Source organism: Tamandua tetradactyla, chromosome 8, assembly GCF_023851605.1.
Source record: "Tamandua tetradactyla isolate mTamTet1 chromosome 8, mTamTet1.pri, whole genome shotgun sequence".
Lineage (NCBI taxonomy): Eukaryota > Metazoa > Chordata > Mammalia > Pilosa > Myrmecophagidae > Tamandua > Tamandua tetradactyla.
In genome coordinates this window covers 94,143,053-94,165,166 of record NC_135334.1, presented here as the reverse complement: position 1 = coordinate 94,165,166, position 22,114 = coordinate 94,143,053, and the positions used below count along the sequence as shown (strand labels likewise).

The 22,114-nt window shown below is 35.1% G+C and overlaps 2 protein-coding genes across 5 annotated transcripts in view; one reads left to right on the top strand and one right to left on the bottom strand.

Annotated features, from left to right (window-relative positions):
- LDHAL6A (lactate dehydrogenase A like 6A) overlaps window positions 1-22,114 on the bottom strand; it is a 156,599-nt gene that overhangs the window by 38,463 nt on the left and 96,022 nt on the right. Inside the window, exon 9 of one of the 3 annotated variants that reach the window (XM_077114183.1) lies at window positions 19,607-19,696. The exons of the other annotated variants lie outside the window; for them this stretch is intronic. Within the exon in view, the coding sequence (XP_076970298.1) occupies window positions 19,622-19,696 (75 nt within the window). The 3' untranslated portion in view covers window positions 19,607-19,621. Of the gene's footprint in view, window positions 1-19,606; window positions 19,697-22,114 lie in introns of those variants that run through there. 3 annotated transcript variants of the gene reach the window in all.
- The window catches only part of TSG101 (tumor susceptibility 101), an 84,304-nt gene that overhangs the window by 57,905 nt on the left and 4,285 nt on the right, over window positions 1-22,114 (top strand). For both annotated transcript variants that reach the window (XM_077114181.1, XM_077114179.1), the window contains one exon: window positions 877-968. In XM_077114181.1, coding sequence (XP_076970296.1) covers window positions 877-968 — 92 coding nt within the window. The remainder of the gene's footprint in view (window positions 1-876; window positions 969-22,114) is intronic.

The window sequence follows — 22,114 nt, the reverse complement described above, 5'->3', positions numbered from 1 at the left end:
CTGGAGGTTATTCTTAGGCATTAAATGGATATCACCTTTTTAATTGAGACACAACAGAGAGGCTGGAGGGAAATGCCTGAAAATGTAGAGCTGTGTTCCAGCAGCCATGTTTCGTGAAGATGATTGAATAATGATACAGCTTTTGCAATGTGACTGTGTGACTGTGAAAACCTTGTGTCTGATGCTCCTTTTATCTACCTTATGGACAGATGAGTAAAACATATGAATTACAAATAAATAAATAGGGGGAACAGATGTTAAAATAAATTTAGTAGATTGAAATGCTAGTGACCAATGAAAGGTAGGGGTAAACGGTATGGTATGTATGAAGTTTTTTTTGTTTTCTTTTTATTTCTTTTTCTGAATTGATGCAGATGTTCTAAGAAATGATCATGATGAATATACAGCTGTGTGATAAAAAAAGAATGTTCATATTGTATGGTGATCGGTTTTATTAATAAAAACTAAAAATATATATTAGAAGAAAAAAAAAGAAGAGTGTAGGTCAAATATTTGCAAAAATTACCAGTGATTCACAGGTAAAAATTAAATAGTATCATTTTCCTATAGACTAGGAAATCAGAAGGGAAAAATTCTCATCGAATTTGTTGATCCCATTCTGATACTATTGACTACCCATGGAAATATTCTAGTTTTCTGTTGCTTTGAAGGTGACCCATAGATAACCAGGTCAAACAAGTGTGTTTTAACTATTTACTAGAGTAAATATCCGCAGAACTTTACTTAGTCACCTGCAGGTATAAAGCTGTAAATTTTTTAACAACTGAAAAAGCAATGTATCAAGCTTAACATCCTGAAAAAGGTTCTTGACATTATGTAATATAAACATTTAATGGTTTTTGTTCTTTTCTTTAGTGGTTACCCAGGCTGTCCTTACCCACCTGGTGGTCCGTATCCTGCCACAACGAGTTCCCAGTACCCTTCCCAGCCTCCTGTGACCACTGTTGGTAAATACCCTTGAAAACTTGTTATTTTTTTCACATAGGGGACATCACAGTCCCCTGTTCTAAAAAACTGCATCTCACTTTTACACTTGCAAGGTTAGAATATTCTTCCTTAGAAGAAAAGGTCTACTGGTGAGTATACTGTAATCTAAAGCTCAAAGTAGTGATTTATCATCATATAAGTGAGCCTTCTACAAGAGCATAAAAATAGATGCAGTTATTCACTAGCCTGGTTATATGTAAAAGCAGATGAGCATCTTTAGGAGAAGAAAGCACTGAGGTAATATGAGTGGGTCAGGTAAAAACAATTATGCAGATGAGTAGTTCTTGCTTTTCTGTTTGTCTTATTAAAATTGTCTGAAGCATAATTTTCATCAGCTGAGAACATTAAAGCAATTAAAGAATTTCTACTGTTTATCCATCCTCACATATACTTACCTGCCAGTATCTACACTAGCATACTCTGCCCTCTCTCTGTTACCGTAGATCAGTTTTCTTTGTTCTGTCTATAGCTGATTTCTCTACTAGTTCCTGTTCCTCTAACTTACTTAGGGGCATAATTTCAGCAATTCTCCCTTTTCTTCATTCATTTTTTGTTCTTTACCTGATCACTCTCTTTAGAACACAAAAACTTACCTTGAAATAACCTTCTTTAAAAATCCTTCCTTCAGCTCTACTTGCTCTGCTACCACTGTTCTATTTCTTCATTCCCCTTAGCAGTAAAACTCTTTAAAACAATTGTTTATATAAGTATATTACCTTCAATTTCTCTTCCCCTTTGTCTCTTTTTTTTCAAGTTTTTTAAATTGATAAGATACAAAAACAAAAATTATTTTAACCATTTTTAAGTGAACAATTTTGAAACATTAAGTATGTTGACAACATTGTGTAACTCATACTTATCTATTTCCAGAATATTTTCAGCATTCTAAATAGAAACTCATACCATTAAGCAGTAACTCTCCATCCTGTCCTCCACCTCCTATTCTGTTTTCTGTCACTATGAATTTACTTGTTCTAAGTATTTCATGTAAGTGAAATCATACATTATTTGCCCACTCATGTCTGTCTTATTTCACTCAACATGATGCCTCACAGTTCATCCATGTTGTAGCATGTATCAGTACATAATTCCTTTTTATGTCTGAATAATATTCCATTGTATGGATATACTACATTTTGTTTTGTAACTCTTCTGTTAATGGACAGTTGTTTACTTCCACCTTTTGGCAGCTGTGGATATGCTGCTATGAAAATTGGTGAGAGATATCATTTGAAGTCCTTGGTCTCAGTTCTTTGGGGTATATTCCAATAAGTGGGATAGCTGGATTATATGGCAATTCTTTGTTCAACTTTCTGAGGAACCATCAAACTGATTTCCAAAGTGGCTGTAAAACCTTGTATTCCTACCAACAATATACGAGCATTCCAATTTCTCCATATCCTCGCTAACACTTATTTTGTTTTTTAATAATACTCATCCTAGTGGGTATTAAGTAGTGTCTCCTTGTAGTTGTGATTTGCATTTCTCTAAAGGTTAATAACGTCCATCAGCTTTTTATATGCTCATTGGCCATATGTGTATCTTCTTTGGAGAAATATCTATTTAAATCCTTTGCCCATTTTTAAATTGGGATGTTTGTCTTTTTTTCTGGTTGAGTTATATAGTTCTTTATATATTATGGATATTAAGATACATGGTTTTCAGATATTTTCTTCTATTTTGTAGGTTGTCTTTTCACTATCTTAATAATGTCCTTTGATGCACAAAAGTTTTTAATTTTGATGAAGTCCCATTTATTTTTTCTTTTTAGTTACTAGTGTTTTGCCCCTTTATTAAACCCTTTCCATTCGGGCCTTCCCTCATAGTATTCCATTAAACCTGTTTCTATCAAGGTCCCTAATGACTGTTAACGATGTTGAATCCAGTGGTCATTTACCATTCTCATCTTACTTGGTTTATCAGCAGTTGGTTAATTCTTCCTCGATACACTTTACTTTCTTGTTTTCCAGAACAACATACTACACTGTTTTCCTCCTATCTCACCAGTCACTCTTGCTCAGTCTCCTTTGCAGATCACTAGTCTTCTCAATTTCTTCTTGTTGGAGCATCCCCTCTCCCCAGCTAAGTCCTTGGCATGCTTTGTACTCACTGTGCTGGTGATCTTTACCAGTCTCGTAGCTTCAAATACCATCTCTCTGCCTGCAGTTCACAGATTGATGTTTGTAGCCTACACCTGTTTCCTGAACTCCAGATGCTTATATCCAACTATGTTCTTAGTATCTCCATTTGGATATTTAATAGACATCTCAAGCTCTACATGACCAAAACTGAACTCTCAGTCTTCCCACACAGCCTCTCCAACATCATTTATTGCTATTCTGTGCTCCAACTTTGGAACCATTCTTGATACTGATCAAGAAATCCTATTATCTCTATCTTCAGAATGTACCTAGAATCTGACCATGTCCAGTGCTGATCCATGTTACCATTGTCTCTCATCTAAATTACTGCAGAAGTCTCCCAAAAGAACTCTCCATTTCTATCCTGGACATTTCTGTTTTCAACACAGCAACCCGTGTGATCCTATTAAAATGTAAATAATATTACTTCTCTGCTCAAAACCTTCCAGTAATTCCCCATTTTTTTCAGAGTTCAAAGTTCTTAAGCCTAAAAGGCCTTATGATTCTCTCCCTCCCACATCCTATCCCATTACTCGTCTGACCTCATTTTCTACTACTCTCTTCCTATCTTACGACTTATTGCCTATTTCCTTTGCATGGAGCAGTCAAACCTACCCTGACCAATATGCCAAATCCCTAGCCTACACACATACACCCACTCCCACTCCCCAGAATAGTGCTTGGTATACAGAAGTTCATTGTTAAATATTTGGTTAGAACCTGAATGAATATAGACTCTTGTGAAATTAATTTTTTATTCATTTCCTGATAACTTGTAATCATGCTAACATCTGATATGTATGTCTAGGCTATTTATTTCTACTGTTTTTGTCATTGATATACTCTAGGTTTTGAGGTTCTAGTGGCCTAATTTTTTTGCATGGGCAGGCACCAGGAATCAAACCCAGGTCTCCAGCATGTCAGGCGAGAGCTCTGCCTGCTGAACCACGATGGCCCACCCTAGTGGCCTAATTTTGATTTATTAAAAAGTACTGTGTCTTTACTTTACTATAGCTCTTTTCCTACCATATAATTAAATTATTTGAGTTAGGGACTTAATGATGGGATAGCTCTAATCCACAAGCCCACTGAATCTTGGCAAGCCCTGCTTTTTGATGTAGGCATCATCAATAAAATATGTATAGTATTACTTGTAATCTCACTTCTCATTGAGATGCTAGTATAATCCCTTTGATTTATAGAGAACCTTAGTTTACAAAGCTTTTTTATGTGTTTAATTCCTTACAATATATGTATGAAGCAATTTATATCTTAGATTGGATGATTTACATATATGCCAAAAATACAGGCGAATAAGATGTAATGTTTATGTGGATTTCTTTCAAGAGGACTTTTTTAGATGCAAGTTATTTTATGATAATCCAGGATATCTTTTTAAAATTTATTTATTAATTTAAAAAATTAACAAATGAAATAAAACATTAACATAGATAATCAGTAATTCACAATATCATCACTTAGTTGCATATTCATCTCAGAACATTTGCATCCATTCAGAAAAAGAAATAAAAAGACAATAGAAAAAGAAATAAAACGAAAACAGGAAAAAAAAAATTATACCTACCATACCCCTTACCCCTCGCTTTCAGTGATCACTAGCATTTCAAACTAAATTTATTTTAACATTTGTTCCCCCTGTTATTTATTTTTATTCCATATGTTCTACTCGTTTGTTGACAAGGTAGATAAAAGGAGCATCAGACACAAGGTTTTCACAATCACACAGTCACACTGTGAAAGCTCTATCATTATTCAATCATCCTCAAGAAACATGGCTTCTGGAACGATCCAGGATATCTTTTAACATACATTGTTTTTCTACCCTTTGTTGCTTGCCTACTTGCATTTTTTCATTGTTTCAGTGGTGCATTTGCAAAACACTGTTAAACTTCAAAATTGTAATAAAGGAAAGCAGAAACATAAAAGTATCATTTGAATGAGTTCATAAGCAGTCACACTTTCAGTACTGTATATGAGTAGTCAGGATTTGTGCTATTATTTTCTATGTTATTGTGGCCATGATTATTAAGAGGATGCAAACCTCACTGGATAGGGAAGAGTGGCATCATGTGGGATCTGTTAATTCCCACCTTGATTCATGCACCACACTGTCTGCAAGATCCTGATATGCTGCTAGTGCACTTGGTGGCAGCAATCTGGAAGTCATGAAGTTTCTGGATATTATAATCTGAATTAAGAAAATTTTAAGATTTATCAAGCAAATATTCAAGAACATTACTATAGTGTGGTCCAGTGTAGTACCCAGAAAAGTGTGGTGAAACCTGCAAGTGTTGTAAAATAAGAAGTCAGATTAGTGCCATCAGCCATGCTTTCCTTGTGCCACACTCTCCTGGTCATTATTTTTTTTTAAATTTTTTTCCAATTTGGATGCCTTTTATTTCTTTTATATGCCTAGTTGCTCTGGCTGGAATTCCAGCACAATGTTGAATAACAGTGGTGACAGGATCTCCATTTTTGAAGGACATTTTGCTGGATAAAGAATTTTGGGCTAGCAGATTTTCTTTCATTACCTTAATTATATCATACTGATGCATTCTTACCTCTGTAGTTTCTGATGAGAAATCAGCACTTAGTTTTATTGAGCATCCCTTGCATATGATGTATTGCTTTTTCTGACTGCTTTCAGAATTCTCTCCTTGTCTCTGGCACTTGACATTCTGATTAGTATGTGTCTTGAGTAGGTCTATGAGGATTGAGTACTGTTTTGAGTACTTTGCACCTCTCAGATATGTGTATTTAAGACTTTCATAAGAGTTAGGAAATTTTGGGCCATTATTTATTCAAATAGTCTTTCTGCCCCTTTCCCTTCTCTTCTGAGAAATCCATGATGTATATCTTTGTGTGCGTCATGCTGTCAAGCAAAACTCTGAGACACTGCTCAGTTTTTTCTCTATCTGTTCTGAATGTACAATTTCAATTGTCCTATCTTCTAGTTTACTGATCCTTATTTTTGCCTGTTCAAATGTGCAGTTATATGTTTCTAGTGTATTTTTTTTTTTGGTATGAGCAGGCACTGGGTTATTTCTTCTTGATGGAATACTTCTATCAGAGAGTGATGCAGATGTCCTCAACCTCAGTTTACTTAGTATTCTGGAAACTTTGCTGTAACTGAGGAGAGGGAGAGAGGTCTGAAGGAAAATAACAAACTGAAGTGTACTCTGGCCTAGGAACTTGATCATGAGTAGAAAAGATCTTTTGTTTGGACACCTTGCATCTATTGTTTTGTATTCTTGGCCTTGAAAAGAATCACATCTTGAGGTACAGTTTTTTGGATCAATTAATCCATGAAGGGATAGGTATACATTTGGGATGTATAACATTAATTTTTTCTGTTGTTCCAGTAGAATTTTATTTCTAAGTGGAAAGTTTCATTATGTGAAGTAATACTTAGTCATTATTTTTTTAAATGGTGTCAAAAAAGAGTAAGCCTCATATTTTTACAATTAATTCCTTTTGGTATTTCTAATACAAAGAACTATATAAATCTTTAGGTTTGGAAACTTTTTTTTTCTTCACACACATGCTGTTTAATAGTTGCTTTCGGGCACTGAAAAAGTTTATCTTGTCATTTGTCCCATATCCCACTTGGATACTTTTATTCCCATTTCTGATATAATTACTTTACAAGAAACATTTTGGAGTGTCTTTGATAGAATTGTTCATTGATAACAGTAATGGCTATCATAGTATTGTAGTCATGTGTGGTTTCTAATTAGTCTTTCATTGTCTCCTTCCCCTATGATTTGAGTGCATGTGTTGTATCTCACAGTCCTGTTCCAGACTCCCTAGTAAGAAAGCTAAGGTTTTCCCTTAATAGCTTATCAAAAACTAGGATGATGCCATTGGTTATATCATAATTTATTGGTCTTGCTACATGGCATTTCCTTAACATTGTTGCCATTGGACTTTGATTTATACTTTGTAGGGGGATATTTTAGGACCTAAGTCAAATTTAACTTTTTGACTATATTTTTAAAACAAAACAAAAACCACTGTCGTGGTTTTAGCCACACTGTTCAATATATGCTAACCAAAAGCATACTTTTAAAATGGAATTTACATTTATCAAACAAATTATAAAGCCAAGTTCTACAAAATCTCAAAACCATAGCTCTTGAAGACTCTTTTTTTCATGTCTGGATTCTTTTACAAAGTGTTTACATATCATCCTGAATTTGCTAATTCATTTCCCTACTTTGGTGGTCTGGGGGTAATGAAGAAACAAACCTATTATATAGAAAGCAACAATAACAACAGTGAATTTTTTTTCAATATAAGTGGCAATATGTATTAAAACTTAATACAGAGAGTCTTTTTCCTGTTGCCACAAGAGCAAAAGAGAAACTCCTTTTGCCCATGGCTATGTCTGTCTTTAACTAGTTTCACATAAAAGATCCCTAAAAAGTGATAACTACAAGCACCACAAGGCATTATGAGGTTTCATAACCACTACCACTACCCCCACCACCACCATCAAAAAGGAGAAAGTTTAAAAGAGTTTGGAAGTCCCTTAATCACAGTATCAACAAAGTGTGGAAATTCTCTTTGAAGGTTCATTTTGGGAAATTATGTAGAGGATGATAGTAGACTTACAATTCTGAATTCTAGCACAGATACAGTATGATTTTTGGTATTGTTGCACTTAAATAATAGTAACATTGAAAATGGGTGCTTATCTCATTTTATTTTTTTATTTGGGGTTTGTTGTTTTGTTTTTCCTTGTCATCTTTTGCGAAAATTATGGTTGGAGCTACCCAGGCAAGATGCTTAGGGGAAAATATGAATATTCAGTTGATGACCACATTTATCACATTTAACCTGGCACTTTGGATATTTGAATACCCTTATATGTATAATTTTGAATAGTAATCGTATTCTGATAAGGTCAAAAGTACCACCCCTTCAGAGTCATTTGGAATATGTTTAAGGTTAATATAACTTATATAATTTTGTCTAAAATAACTAAAACTGCAGTCTTGATTACAGGGTTATCATAAGATATGACAACCATTCTTTACTAGAAAGTTACTATGAATGGTAACTACTAAAGCCAATATTTACCACAGAATTCCTCATGGAAAAATTTCCTAAGTACTATATACCTCAACCTCAGAGTTTAAGAATGTAATTTTAAGGTTTTGTTCCTAAAAGCAGTCATATACATGAGGAACAGAAACAGTTTGTTTAGAGGGGTACTATTAACAGACATTTGAGAAACAAACTTTACCACTGTTAAAGTCTGGTTTAAAAATGTGGGAATGGAAAACCCAGTAAATACAGTAGCTGAATGATTTTATTTCTGTATGTTCCATCTTTGGTCCATATTTAATATTTAGAAAAAGAAAAGAAAAAGGAAAAAAAATGAAGATAAGAAAGCTTGCCTATCAAGTATCATCTCTTTAGGAATAGAAGCTAGTAAACATGACCATTTTTTCTTGACTGTCCTATCCAATGCTATTCCCCCTTTTTCTCGCCCTCTGGGGTTAATGAGATTGGCTTACAGAAACTGTCCTTCCAGGATATGGCACTCTAGGGACCTCACTTGCTTTTGGTATGGGGTTTGGGGCACCTCTTTTCACAAACTTTCATAGGCTTCTTTTGGGAATACCTACCTCATCTTCAGGGTAAGTTGTATTTTCCTCCAAACCTGGACAGTGAGCCATGGGTGCAAATTTAAATTCTGAGGACTTGCTATGCTAAACATAAAGCTTTTTCTACCACAGAAATCAGTTGTGAAGACACTAATAGCACATTTTGAAAGCTTTTTTTAAAAATGTGCAATTTACCTTTTAGTTTCAAGAGGTCTGTAATATCTAGTGGTCTTCTCATTAATGATCACTAATTAGTCATTATATTCGGGAGGCTTTAACCTGTTCTATCCACTTAAAAATTCTCCATTATATTTCACCTAATAATTTTAGCAGCCACTGATGTTGGAGACTGCAGACTGACAATATTTTAAAGTTTTCATTCATTTTGGATTTATTAAGTTGAAGTGTTCTATAAGTGAAAGCTTTTCCTCATTTACTATTTGTATACACTGAATTATATTTCATTGAGACCTCAAAAGTAATCTTATTTTTTGTTTTTTGTGTTTATATTTTGCTTTTTATCATCCTTTCTGTATACCTTATTTTGTTTTTTCCTTTGGTTTATCTTACTGGAAATAGTCAATAAATTACTGTGGTTTGAAGTCATTTAAATTATTTCATGTTTTAAAAACGCATAAATTGAATGTAAAAATATGAGTAATTTAAAAATGGATATTAATTGTTTTTTATTTTATTGATAAATGAAAAGCTGATGGTTTTCTGTCCTGTGGTTATTCAAATCGGATACTAGTAACATGGTAGATTCTTAAGACAAATTATTCTCTTTCACAAAATGTGAATTTTAAGGAGTGACTTTGATTTTCATCCATCTTTTTAAGAGTAGAATTATTATCCTGCAAATTTATTGGCCTTTGGGCTTACATTAACATCTTCATTTTTATGATTTTTAGGATAGTTGAATGATTTGTAGTACCATTTCTTTTTAGAAGTAGTTATTATTTTGATATCTTATTTCAATGAGGTCCCTACCTACTTACCTCCACTTTGAAAACCTTGAATTTTTACATAAACTGATTTAAATCTTTCTTTGTGGTATAGGTTTTCCAGTGTAATCTGCTAACATCTTTCCTTTAAATAAGAGTTTTCTAATTGATTGTAGTTATAGAAACTTTCTAGAGCTTAAATGGTATTACTTCAATAGTATTTTTAAAAAAAGAGAGCCCCTTATTTCTTTAGAAGAAAAGTTCCATAGCCTTTCACAAAGCCTGGCAGTAGTTTTAAAAGTAACTTTTCAGTCTGTTAATAAGTCTTTTGTAAGCAGCGTATAGAATTTTCTGGATGTGTGCTTAATAACAGGAATCAGAATGCCTTTGCTCATATAGATGTTTAAAATGTTCTTCCTGCTTCAGAGATCAATCCACGTTTGTTTTTATTATAAAAGGAAATAACCATCACATGGGGCTGGATCTGGTTTCTGAATATGAGGTAAGTAAACTACTGTCTGGGATTGCTTAGGTTCACCATAGTTTACTGTATCACACAAACACCAAACCAAGAACCATTATATGAACCTGAGCGAATAAAATTCAGAACTAAAAATGCCAGGCAGGTAATTCACTTTTGTTGGTTAGAGATGAGGTTTGAAAAGTTACTCTTTAGTTATCTTGTATTTTACTTTAGGGTTACCAAGTTACAGGAAGTAGTAGTCATCAGTAAGTACTATTAGGATATAAAACCATTGTATGTGTTTAGAGATTGTTTTAAAGGTAATGTATCCTACTGCAGTTTGAAGATAGTGGCTTAAATTATTCATTGAATTATTGGGTCTGTTAGGTAGACAAGTTTGATTTCCTAATTGTAGAAAAATTGTCATGTTTTTTAATGTTTTGGTTTGCCTAAAGCCACCAGAATACAATATACCAGAAATGGAATGTCTGTTAACAAGGGAATTTATTAAGTTGCAAGTTTATTAAGGCTATGAAAATGTCCAAACTAAGATGTCCATGTAAAGATACCTTGACTCAAGAAAGGGCCAATAACATCCGGGATTTCTCTGTAAGCTGGGAAGTCACATGGCAACATCTGCTAAGCTTTCTCTCCTGGCTTCTTCAACAGCTTCTCAGTGGGACATTTTTTTTCTGCTTCTCCAAAGGTCTCTGACTGTGTAGACTTAGAAGCTTTTTCCAAAATGGCTCTTTTTTTTTAATTTATTTTTTTTATTTATTAATTTTTAAAAAAATATAACAAAAATAAACACAAACATTCTTAACTTATGATCATTCTATTCTACATATATAATCAGTAATTCACAATATCATATAGTTGCATATTCATCATCATTATCATTTCTTAGAACATTTGCATCAATTCAGAAAAAGAAATAAAAGACAACAGAAAGAAATTCATACATACCATACCCCTTAACCCTCCCTTTTATTGATCACTTGAATTTCATTTAAATTTATTTTTAACAGTTGTTCCCCCTATTTATTTTATTCCATATGTTTTACTCACTTGTGATAAGGTAGATAAAAGGAGCATCAGACACAAGGTTTTCACAATCACACGGCTTTCACAATGTGACCGTGTGATTGTGAAAACCTTGTGTCTGATGCTCCTTTTATCTACCTTATCATTATACAATCATCTTCAGGAAACATGGCTACTGGAACACAGCTCTAGTTCCCTCCAGCCTCTCCATTACATCTTGACTAACAAGGTGATATGTATTTAATATGTAAGAATTAGCCTCCAGGATAACCTCTCGACTCTGGAATCTCTCAGACATTGACACTTTATTTTGTCTCACTTCGTTCTTCCCCCTTTTGGTCAAGAAGGTTTTCTCAATCCCTTGTTACTGAGTCTCAGCTGATTCTAGGGGTTTTCTCAATCAAATGGCTCCTTTTAAAGGACTCCAGTAAGTGACCCACAAGGAATGGAAAGAGAAACATATCTATGGAAACTAAGTAATCAGAAGTTCCCACCTAACATTACTGAATGAGGATTAAACAACTTGGCTCTTCTGGGGTACACAACAGTTTCATATCAGCATACCTAAGGATCAAGTTTGGTGATCAGATCCTAGCCTGACCGTTAAATGAGGTTTTGCTAAAGATTGTTCCTCAAAATCTGTGTTACCCTTTTAGTTGCTTCTAATCTGAAATTATAGAAGGGTATTTCTGAAATCTGACTCTACATGGGCAAAGGTCAGTTTGTGAAGGCTCAAGGTATGAGTTTGATAAGACTTTTCTTAATTTAAGGCTTGTTATAGCAGAGATAGAGAATGTTAAGATTTCTCTCAACATTTGAAAAAAATTTTTATTTAAAAAGCGATCAAGAAGTAAATAAGGACTTCCGGGTCAAAATGGCGGCTTAACAACGTGTACGTTTTAGTTCGTCCTCCAGAACAACTACTAAATAACCAGAAACAGTACAGAACAGCTCCTGGGGCCATGTCAGTGACCAGACACACAGTGTACCCCAGGCTGGACCAGCTGGACCGGCTGTGAGCACCCTCCCCGAACCGTGAGTTTCCAAAGCTGCGGCGGCCAGCGCCCCTCCCCCACAGGCCGTTTCCCAGAGGGGAAAGAAAAGGACTTTACCAGCAGCAGGGACTGGGCATAATCAAACGCCAATTGTGGAACTAATTAACAAATTCTGACTACTAAAAATAGACCACCAGCTCAGGTGAACCTGATCAAAGCGGAGGTTGCTCATTTTTGCCCCAGTGCCAAGGGGGCAGGACTGACAGAAAAAGGGGAAAAAAAAAAAGGAAGAAACAGAGGTTTTTGTGGCTGTGTATCTACAAAGGCTTGACAACTTCTGGATACAGTGGCAGGCCTTTTCAGGCTGCAACTGCCCCAGGCATAGGCAGAAGTGAGCTCTTTTGGGGGTTTGTCTGTAGCCTATGCCTTCCCCAAGGGAGGGGTGAAGCCCAACTCAGGTGGAATCCCTCCATCAAGGAATTCAGACACCAGGGCTTGGTAATTTGAAGCCATTAAAACCAGCCTACAACCTCTCCTCTGTCTCCACCATGCCCCCAGCAGGGAGAGTCTGCCAAAGTTAAAGGTACCACATCATCTTATGCTGGTGGGACCTGCACTCAGACAAGCACCACACACAGGGCAGGATAAGAAAAACAGAGTCCAGAGACTTCACAGGAAAGTCTTTCAACCTGCTGGGTCTCACCCTCAGGGAAAACCGATGCAGGTGACTCTTTCTTCCTGACAGGAGGGCAGTTTGGTCTGGGAAAATTTGGCTGGGGTCTGTAATATCTAAGTAGACCCTCCTAAGTATGTGTGTGGGAAAGACACCACACAAGCAGGGCAAGAAACAAGAAAACAAGAACTGAAAAATTCTCTATTAAGCAAAACTTAAGCTAAAAGTCCAAATAAAGCTGAACGGAATGTCAAAGAACAGATAGACAACAAATTCATCCAGCAAGAAAACCCTAGATAAAAGAAGTGAAAGCAATTTCCAGAATAAACTAATTAAGGTAATTAAATGCCTACACGCCAGCAAAAAATAATAAATCACACTAGGAAAATTGAAGATATGGCCCAGTCAAAGGGACAGACCAACAATTCAAATGACATACAGGAGCTGAAACAATTAATTCAGAATGTACGAACAGACATGGGAAACCTCATCAAAAACCAAATCAATGAATTGAGGGAGGATATAAAGAAGGCAAGGAAAGAACAAAAAGAAGAAACTGAAAGTCTGAAAAAACAAATCACAGAACTTATGGGAATGAAAGACACAGTAGAAGAGATGAAAAAAACAATGGAAACCTACAATGGTAGATTTTGAGAGACAGAACATAGGATTTCTGAACTGGAGGACAGAACATCTGAAATCCGACAAGAAACAGAAATTATAGGAAAAAAATGGAAAACTATGAGCAGGGACTCAGGGAATTGAAACACAATATGAAGTGCACGAATATGTGTTGTGGGTGTCCCAGAAGGAGAAGAGAAGGGAAAAGGAGGAGAACAACTAATGGAGGAAATTATCACTGAAAATTCCCCAACTCTTATGAAAGACTTAAAATTACAGATTCAAGAAGTGCAGCATTCCCCAAAGAGAATAGATCCAAATAGACATACTCCAAGACATTTAATAATTAGAATGACAGAAGTCAAAGAGAAAGAGAGGATCTTGAAAGCAGCAAGAGAAAAGCAATCCATCACATACAAGGGAAGCCCAATAAGACTATGTGCAGATCTCTCAGCAGAAACCATGGAGGCAAGAAGACAGTGGGATAATATATTTAAATTATTAAAAGAGAAAAACTGCCAACCAAGAATTCTTTATCCAGCAAAACTGTCCTTCAAAAATGAGGGCGAAATTAAAACATTTTCAGACAAAAAATCACTGAGAGAATTTGTGACCAAGAGACCAGCTCTGCAAGAAATACTAAAGGGAACACTAGAGACAGATACAAAGTCAGAAGAGAGAGGTGCGGAGAAGAGTGTAGAAAGGAAGACTATGAGTAAAGGTAAAAAGAAGGAAAATTAGATATGACATATAAAATCCAGAAGGCAAAATGGTAGAAGAAAGTACTACCCATGCAGTAATAACACTGAATGTTAATGGATTAAACTCTCCAATCAAAAGACATAGTCTGGCAGAATGGTTAAAAAACAGGACCCATCTATATGCTATCTCTACTCAAAGGACACGAGGCCAAGGACACAAATGGACATTTACACACCAATGTTTATAGCAGCATTATTAACAAATACCAAGAGATGGAAACAGCCAAAATGTTCATCAACAGACGGTTGGCTAAACAAACTGTGACATTTACATAAGATGGAATATTATGCAGCTGTAAGACAGAATAAAGTTATGAAGTATGTAACAACATGAATGGACCTTAAGGACATTATGCTGAGTGTGATTAGCCAGAAACAAAAGGACAAATACTGTATGGTCTCACTGATATGAACTGACATTAGTGAATAAACTTGGAATATATCCTTGGTAACAGAGACCATCAGGAGATAGAAATAGGGTGAGATATTGGGTAATTGGAGCTGAAGGGATACAGATTGTGCAACAGGACTGAATATAAAAACTCAGAAATGGACAGCACAGTATTACCTAACTGTAATGTAATTATGTTAAAACACTGAATGAAGCTGAATGTGAGAATGATAGAGGGAGGAGGGCTGGGGACATAAATGAAATCAGAAAGAAAGATAGATGGTAAAGATCGAGATGGTATAATCTAGGAATGCCTAGAGTGTATAATAATAGTGAAATGTATAATGTACAAAATTTAAATATGTTTTTGTATGAGGAACAAAGGAATGTCATTATTGCAGGGTGCTGAAAATAGATGATAATTAATACTTTCAAATGTCACCTTATGTGTGAGACTAAAGCAAAAAATGTTTATTTGTTACAAAATTTATATTTTGACTAGAGCATTTCCTAATATAACTCATGTAGATAGTTTGATTGAATGTTTTAAGTACTTGGAATCTCAGGTAGGACATGAGACTTTGTTGGTTTGTCCAGAGTGATGCCCGGATGAATCCCAGAGTGATTTGATCAGTGACTGGAAAAGTATTTGCAAGCCCCCTTCGGGGAATGGTGAGAGTGGGGAGAAATTCAACTTCCCCAAGTTGAATTCTTGATATTCTCACAAGCAGTGTGGACAACCAAAGCTATAGGCTGAGCCCCCAGTCTTGGGGTTTGTTCACATGAAACTTTACCCCACAAAGGATAGGTCAAGTCTACTTAAAATTTAGGCCTAAGAGTCACCCCCAAGAGAGCCTCTTTTGTTGCTCAGATGTGGCCTCTCTCTCCAGCCAACATGACGAGCAGTCTCACCACCCTCCCCCTCTCTGCATGGGACATGACTCCCAGGGGTGTGGATCTTCCTGGCAGTGTGGGACAGAAATCCCAGAATGAGCTGAGATTCAGCATCAAGGGACTAAGAAAAACTCTAGAATGAGCTGAGACCTAGCATCAAGGGATTGAGAGAACCTTCTCGTCCAAAAGGGGGAAGAGTGAAATGAGACAAAGTGTCAGTGGCTGAGAGATTCCAAACAGAGTTGAGAGGTTATCCTGGAGGTTATTCTTAGGCATTAAGTAGATATCACCTTGTTGTTGAAGATGTAGCGGAAAGGCTGGAGGGAACTGCCTGAAAATGTAGAGCTGTGTTCCAGTAGCCATGTTTCTTAATGATGATTGAACAATGATATAGCTTTCACAATGAGACTCTGTGAATGTGAAAACCTTGTGTCTGATGCTCCTTTTAGCTACTGTATCAACAGAAGAGTAGAACATATGGAATAAAAATAAATAATAGGGGGAACAAATGTTAAAATAAATTTAGTTTGAAATGCTAGTGGTAAATGAAAGCGAGGGGTAAGAGGTATGGTATGTATAATCTTTTTTTTCTCTGTTATCATTTTATTTCTTTTTCTGTTGTCTTTTTATTTCTTTCTCTAAATCGATGCAAATGTTCTAAGAAATGATGAATATGTATCTATGTGATGATATTAAGAATTACTGATTGTATATGTAGAGTGGAATGATATCTTAATGTTTTGTTTGTTAATTTTTTTAATTAATAAAAAAAGTTAAAAAAAAAAAAGAAAAAAGTAAATAAGGATCTTCCAAATATTTTTTTCCTATTTATATAAACAATCTTTTATTAAAGTGGCAAAGTCTGTCCAATTTTTTTAGCTTTAATTTGGGTCTCTTCTTTTGTGACTTTCATGTTTCAGGTCTTAACTACAATTCTTCTCTTCTTTTTAGAAAATAATTGGATTTAAAGTAAGTTTGAAATACCTTGTAGTAAGGACTGTGTGACAGAGGTAAGGCCTAGGTTTAGTTTTGGCATTTCTGGCCTCCTGGAGAGATCTGTGACCTTTATGGGCTGGTGGTGCTGCCTTGGCTTGTTTCCCATTATGAGTGTTAATGGTTTTGGCTCAAAAGTCTTGGGAAGGTGCTATTATAGTACCATTTTAATGTATTCTGTAAGAGAAACAGATGGTAAAGTCCAGGAAAATGTGTATCTGTGTGTGTGTGTTTATAGGGATTTGAAAATTTAAGATCAGTATAACTGGATCCACTAGACCAGCTGTAATAACTTTAATCAAGTTTGTTGATGTATTTATGTGTGAAAAATCCAGACTAGTTATAAAAAAGACCCTTAAGCCTTTATTTATTCAGATACTTCTATATAGATAATGGAACACTATCACTGTTGCACATGATTGACCACACTTTTTAATACCTTACCATTGTCATATCATATCCTAATCTTTAGGAAAAGGATTTTCCTACCTCACAGGAGCCATAATAAAATTTCAGATAGGTTATAATAAGATAAATTATTTTAGGAGCAAGTTTTTAAAGCATCCTTATCATACAGTGGGAACTTAGTAAGAGAACATCTTCACTAGTCATTGTTTCATTAATCACCCTTTGGGCACAAAATACTAAACTCTGATAGAGATTAGCCATTTGTACTCTTTTTTTCCTTAATACGTTTGTATAGTATAAGAAACCAGAAAATTTTTTTAGCCTGAGTTCTGTCCAAATGACTAAACAGTTGAGGTGCCATGAAATGGAGTTAACTCCCTGGTATTTTTATTACATATGGTTAATTAGCAAGCAAGATAAGATGTAAATTACATGTCACTTTAATTTTTCTTAATTGTCTTGGGACAATTAAATTGTCAATTGACAATTTTAATTGTCTTGGAACAATTAATTATTTGTAGCTTATGTGATGGCCTTTAAATAAGGGCTGGAACATAGATTAGTAAAATATGGCCCTGCTTCTACTGAAGTTCACAGAGCAGATATAGTAACAATGTATAAGCTCCTTATTTGAGGTAGACTGACTTATTTTACAAATTGCCATGAATGGAGAAATACTTGATTAGGTAGGAAAATGCCGTCAATTAAGGGCCTGTAAAGTTTGGGAAGTTCACATGACCATCTTCACTTCTCATGCCAATTGCAAGTTTGGGATCCCCCAGATTACCCTGAGGTTCATACTCACAGATGGAATTTATAGCAGTGAAAGGATGCAAATTAAATTTAGCCAAGGGAAGAGAACCATAGGGCAGAATCCAGGACAGTTCCAAGCATCAAGCTTCCTGTTGTCCTCTCACAGTGGAGTAATGGACAGGTGCTAATTTTTCCTCCCAACAGTGTGTGACAGTACACTCAGAGTATTGCCAACCAGGGAAGCACACCTGAGCTTTGGTGTCCAGAGGTTTTACTGGGGCTAGTCACAATACATGCTTCATTGCCCATATAGCTGACCTTTAGTCTCCAGCCCCTTCAGAAGTTGAGCTGATACCACATGGTCCAAAGCCCCTGCCATAAATCACATGGTTAAACTATCCATGGTAGCCCAAGGCCCCCAAGTAAAAAAGATACTATTATCAGGAAGGAATAACATTCAAAGAGTTTAGAAATCACTTAGTAAGAGTCAACAGCCAAAGCCAGATCTCTTTTTGGATAAAGTCATTTCTTCATTACACAGGATCATATACAAGGAAATAATGGCTGAAAACATACCAGGTTTAACAAAAGACAAGAATATATACTTTCAAGATGCTCGACAAACTCCAAACAGGATAAACCCAAACAGACCCAAACTGAACCATATTATAGTCAAACTCAAGTACCAGCAATCGGGAATTCTCAAAGCCATAATACAGAAGTAACGTCACATACTAGAGCGCCTCAATAAGATTAAATGCTAATTATTTATCAGAAACTATGGAGGCAACAAGGCAGTGAGAAGATGTTTAAAGTATTAAAAGCAAAAATTTGGCAACCAAGAATTCTGTATCTCACAAAACTCTCAAAAATGGAGAATAAAAATGTAAAAAAAATTTTTTTTTAATGAGGGAGCAATTAGACATTCCCAGATAAACAAAATCTGAAGGAGTTCATCACCACTAGATCAACCCTAGAAGAGATACTCAAGAGAGTTCTGCACGTTGAAAGGAAAGGACACTAGACAGTAAATGAAAGCCACTTGAAGAAAAAAGATCTCCAGTAAGAATAACAACATGGGTAAATAAAAATGCCAGTACTATTCTGGTTATTAGTAACTACTTTTTTTCTTCTATAAGAAGTAAATGATAAATCAGTGGCTTTTGACGCATATGGTACAAACACATAGTTTGTGATAGGAACTACGTAAAGGTGGGGGAACAGAGATATAGGAACATAGTTGTTATTTTTAGGTAGTATTTTTTTTTTTTAAGAAAATAAACAATACACTTAGAACCACCTAAAAATGGATATCTTAGTTAGCTTAACCATAGGCATATTTAAATAAAGTATCCATGTAATCATTGTAAAACCTATGATTGCACAGTAAGTTTCATAAACCAATGTAAAATTAAGGCAACAAGGAAAAAAATCTGTGTATTCAGATAGCAAAGTTCTTAAATTCTAAGTATTAAACACTAACTTAGATACCATTTGATCAGCTGTCAAAACTGTGAATGTTCTCAAAATATCATGTAGAAAGTTCTTATAAATATCTGCATTACTTTAGTAATGACCTATGTTACTAAATATTTTCCTGATTTCAGGAAAATATGAAGATACAAACATATGGAAGTCATAACTACCTAAAATGGATTTCTAAGTTAGCTTATCCATAGGCATGTTAAAAAAAAATCTAAGTAATCATCGTAAAGCCTGTTTGTACAATATGTTTCATAAACCAATTTAAAATTAAAGCAAGGAAAGGAAAAAAACCTGTAAATACAGATATCAGTGTTACTTGAATTCTAAATATTAAACAGTACCTTAAATACAATTTCATTAACTATCCAAACTGTGTGCATTCTCAAAATATCAACTAAAAAGTTATTACACATATTAGACAGGCCACAGTGGCTCAACAGGCAGAGTTCTCACCTGCCATGCTGGAGACACGGGTTCGATACCCAGTGCCTGCCCATGCAAAACAAAACACACAAAAATGTTATTACAAACATCAACTTTGCTATAGTAGTGAGTTATGTTAATATTTTCAAATTTTTTATTTCAGGAGTTTATTTTATCTAAGATTGCCTAACTGCCTATAGTTCTTTTTTAATCCATTGTTTTTAGTTGTAAAATATAACATATATATTTATACAAAGAAAAAAAAAGCAACAATTTTCCAAGCATATTTCAAATCAGCTACAGCAGTTCCCAGAGTCTGTCATGGGCTACCATGTCCTCAATTCAGATTTTTCCTTCTAGTTGCTCTAAAACACTGGCGACTTTGTCAGAGTCATGATAATGGAATCATACAGTATCTGTCCTTTTGTGTCTGACTTATTTCACTCAGCATTATGTCCTCAAGGTTCATCCACATTGTCATATATTTCAGGACATCATTTTGTCTGAATGATGTATATACCACATTTTGTTTATCCACTTGTCTGTTGATGGGCACCTGGATTGTTTCCATCTCTTGGTAATTGTGAATAGTGCCGCCATGAACATCGGTGTGCAAATGTCTGTTTGTGTCACTGCCCTCAACTCCTCTGGGTATATACTGAGTATTGGTATTGCTGGGTCATTGGGCAACTCAATATTTAGTTTTCTGAGGAATCACCAAACTGATTTCCACAGTGGCTGAACCAGATTACATTCCCACCAACAGTGACTAAGTGTTCCAGTTTCTGCGCATCCTCTCCAACATTTATAGTTTGCTGTTTATTTAATAGCAGCCATTCTTATGGTGTAAGGTGATATCTCATTGTCATCTTAATTTGCATTTCCCTTATAGAAAATGAAGATGAGCAGATCTTCATGTGCTTTTTAGCCATCTGTTATTTGCTCTTCAGAAAACTGCCTATTCATTTCCTCTGCCCATTTTATAACTGAGTTTTTTTTTCTTTTGTTGGTGAGCTGTATAATTTCTTTATGTACACAGGATATCAAGACTTTATCTGATATGTGGTTTCCAAATATTTTCTCCCATTGACTTGGCTGTCTCTTCACCTTTTTAAAAAGTTCTTTGAGGCACAGAAGCTCTTGATCTAAAGGAGTTCAAATTGTCTATTTTTTCTTTCACAGCTTGTGCTTTAGGTGTAAAGTTTAAGAAGCTACCTCCTATTACGAAATCTCAAAGATGTTTCCCTTCATTTGTTTCAAGAAGTTTTACAGTACTAGCTCTTATATTTAGGTCTTTGTTTAGGATGTAAGGTAGGGGTCCTCTTTCATTCTTTTGGCTATTGAAATCCAGTTCTCCCATGCCCATTTATTGAAAAGACTATTTTGTCCCAGTTCAGTGGATTTGGGGGCCTTTATCGAAAATCAAATGTCCATAAATTTGGTGGTCAGTCTCTGCACACTCAATTCTATTCCACTGATCAGTACTTCTGTCTTTGTGCCAGTATCATGCTGTTTTGACCACTATGGCTTTATAGTAAGCTTTAAAGTCAGGAAGTGATAGACCTCCCAGTTCGCTTTTCTCTTTTAGGATATCTTTAGCTATTTGCGGTCTCTTTCCCTTCCATATAAATTTAATAACCAGTTTTTCCAAGTTTTCAAAGTAGGTTGTTGGAATTTTTATTGGTATTGCATTGAATCTGTAGATTAGTTTGGGTAGGATTGACATCTTGATGCTATTCAGGCTTCCTATCGATGAGCATGGAATATCTTTCCATCTATTTAGGTCGTTTTTAAATTTCTTTTAGCAATTTTTTTGTTGTTTTCTGTGTATAAGTTCTTGGCATTCCTGGTTAGGCTAATTCCTTGATACCTAATTCTTCTGGTCGCTATCCTGAATGGAATTTTTTCCTTGTCACCTCAAATAGGAATGTAGTTTTTGTGTAATATTGAAGTTAAGTTGATACCTAAGCAATAATATTCTTGTTTAAGAGTATTATTGGTTTAGGATGAAAATATCAGATCATATTCAAGCTCATATTGACTGAAAATGAAAAAACAGGTTACCAGGGCCACGGGGCAGGGGGAATGAGGAGTTAAAGCATAAGGGGCGTGGGGTTTCTGTTTGGGAAGAGGGGAAAGTTTTAGTAATGGAAGGTAGTGAGTGTAAATATGCATAATCTCGCTGAATCGTATGCTCAGGAGTGGTTAAGATGGGAAAGTTTATTTTGTATATATGTTCCCAAAATTAAAAGAATGAACAACTAAAGAGATACTGACAATTAAATGCAATATGTGATCCTGAACAAGATTTAATAATAGAGGAGAAAAGGACATTTTTGGGACATGTGAAAAAATTAGAATGTAAATGGTAAGTTTTATAACAATGTTAAATTTCTTGAACTTGATAAGTGCACTTAATTGTTCCTAGGAAGTGTACATGACAGTATTAAATGTTTAGGGATTATTATTTATATAGTTTATACT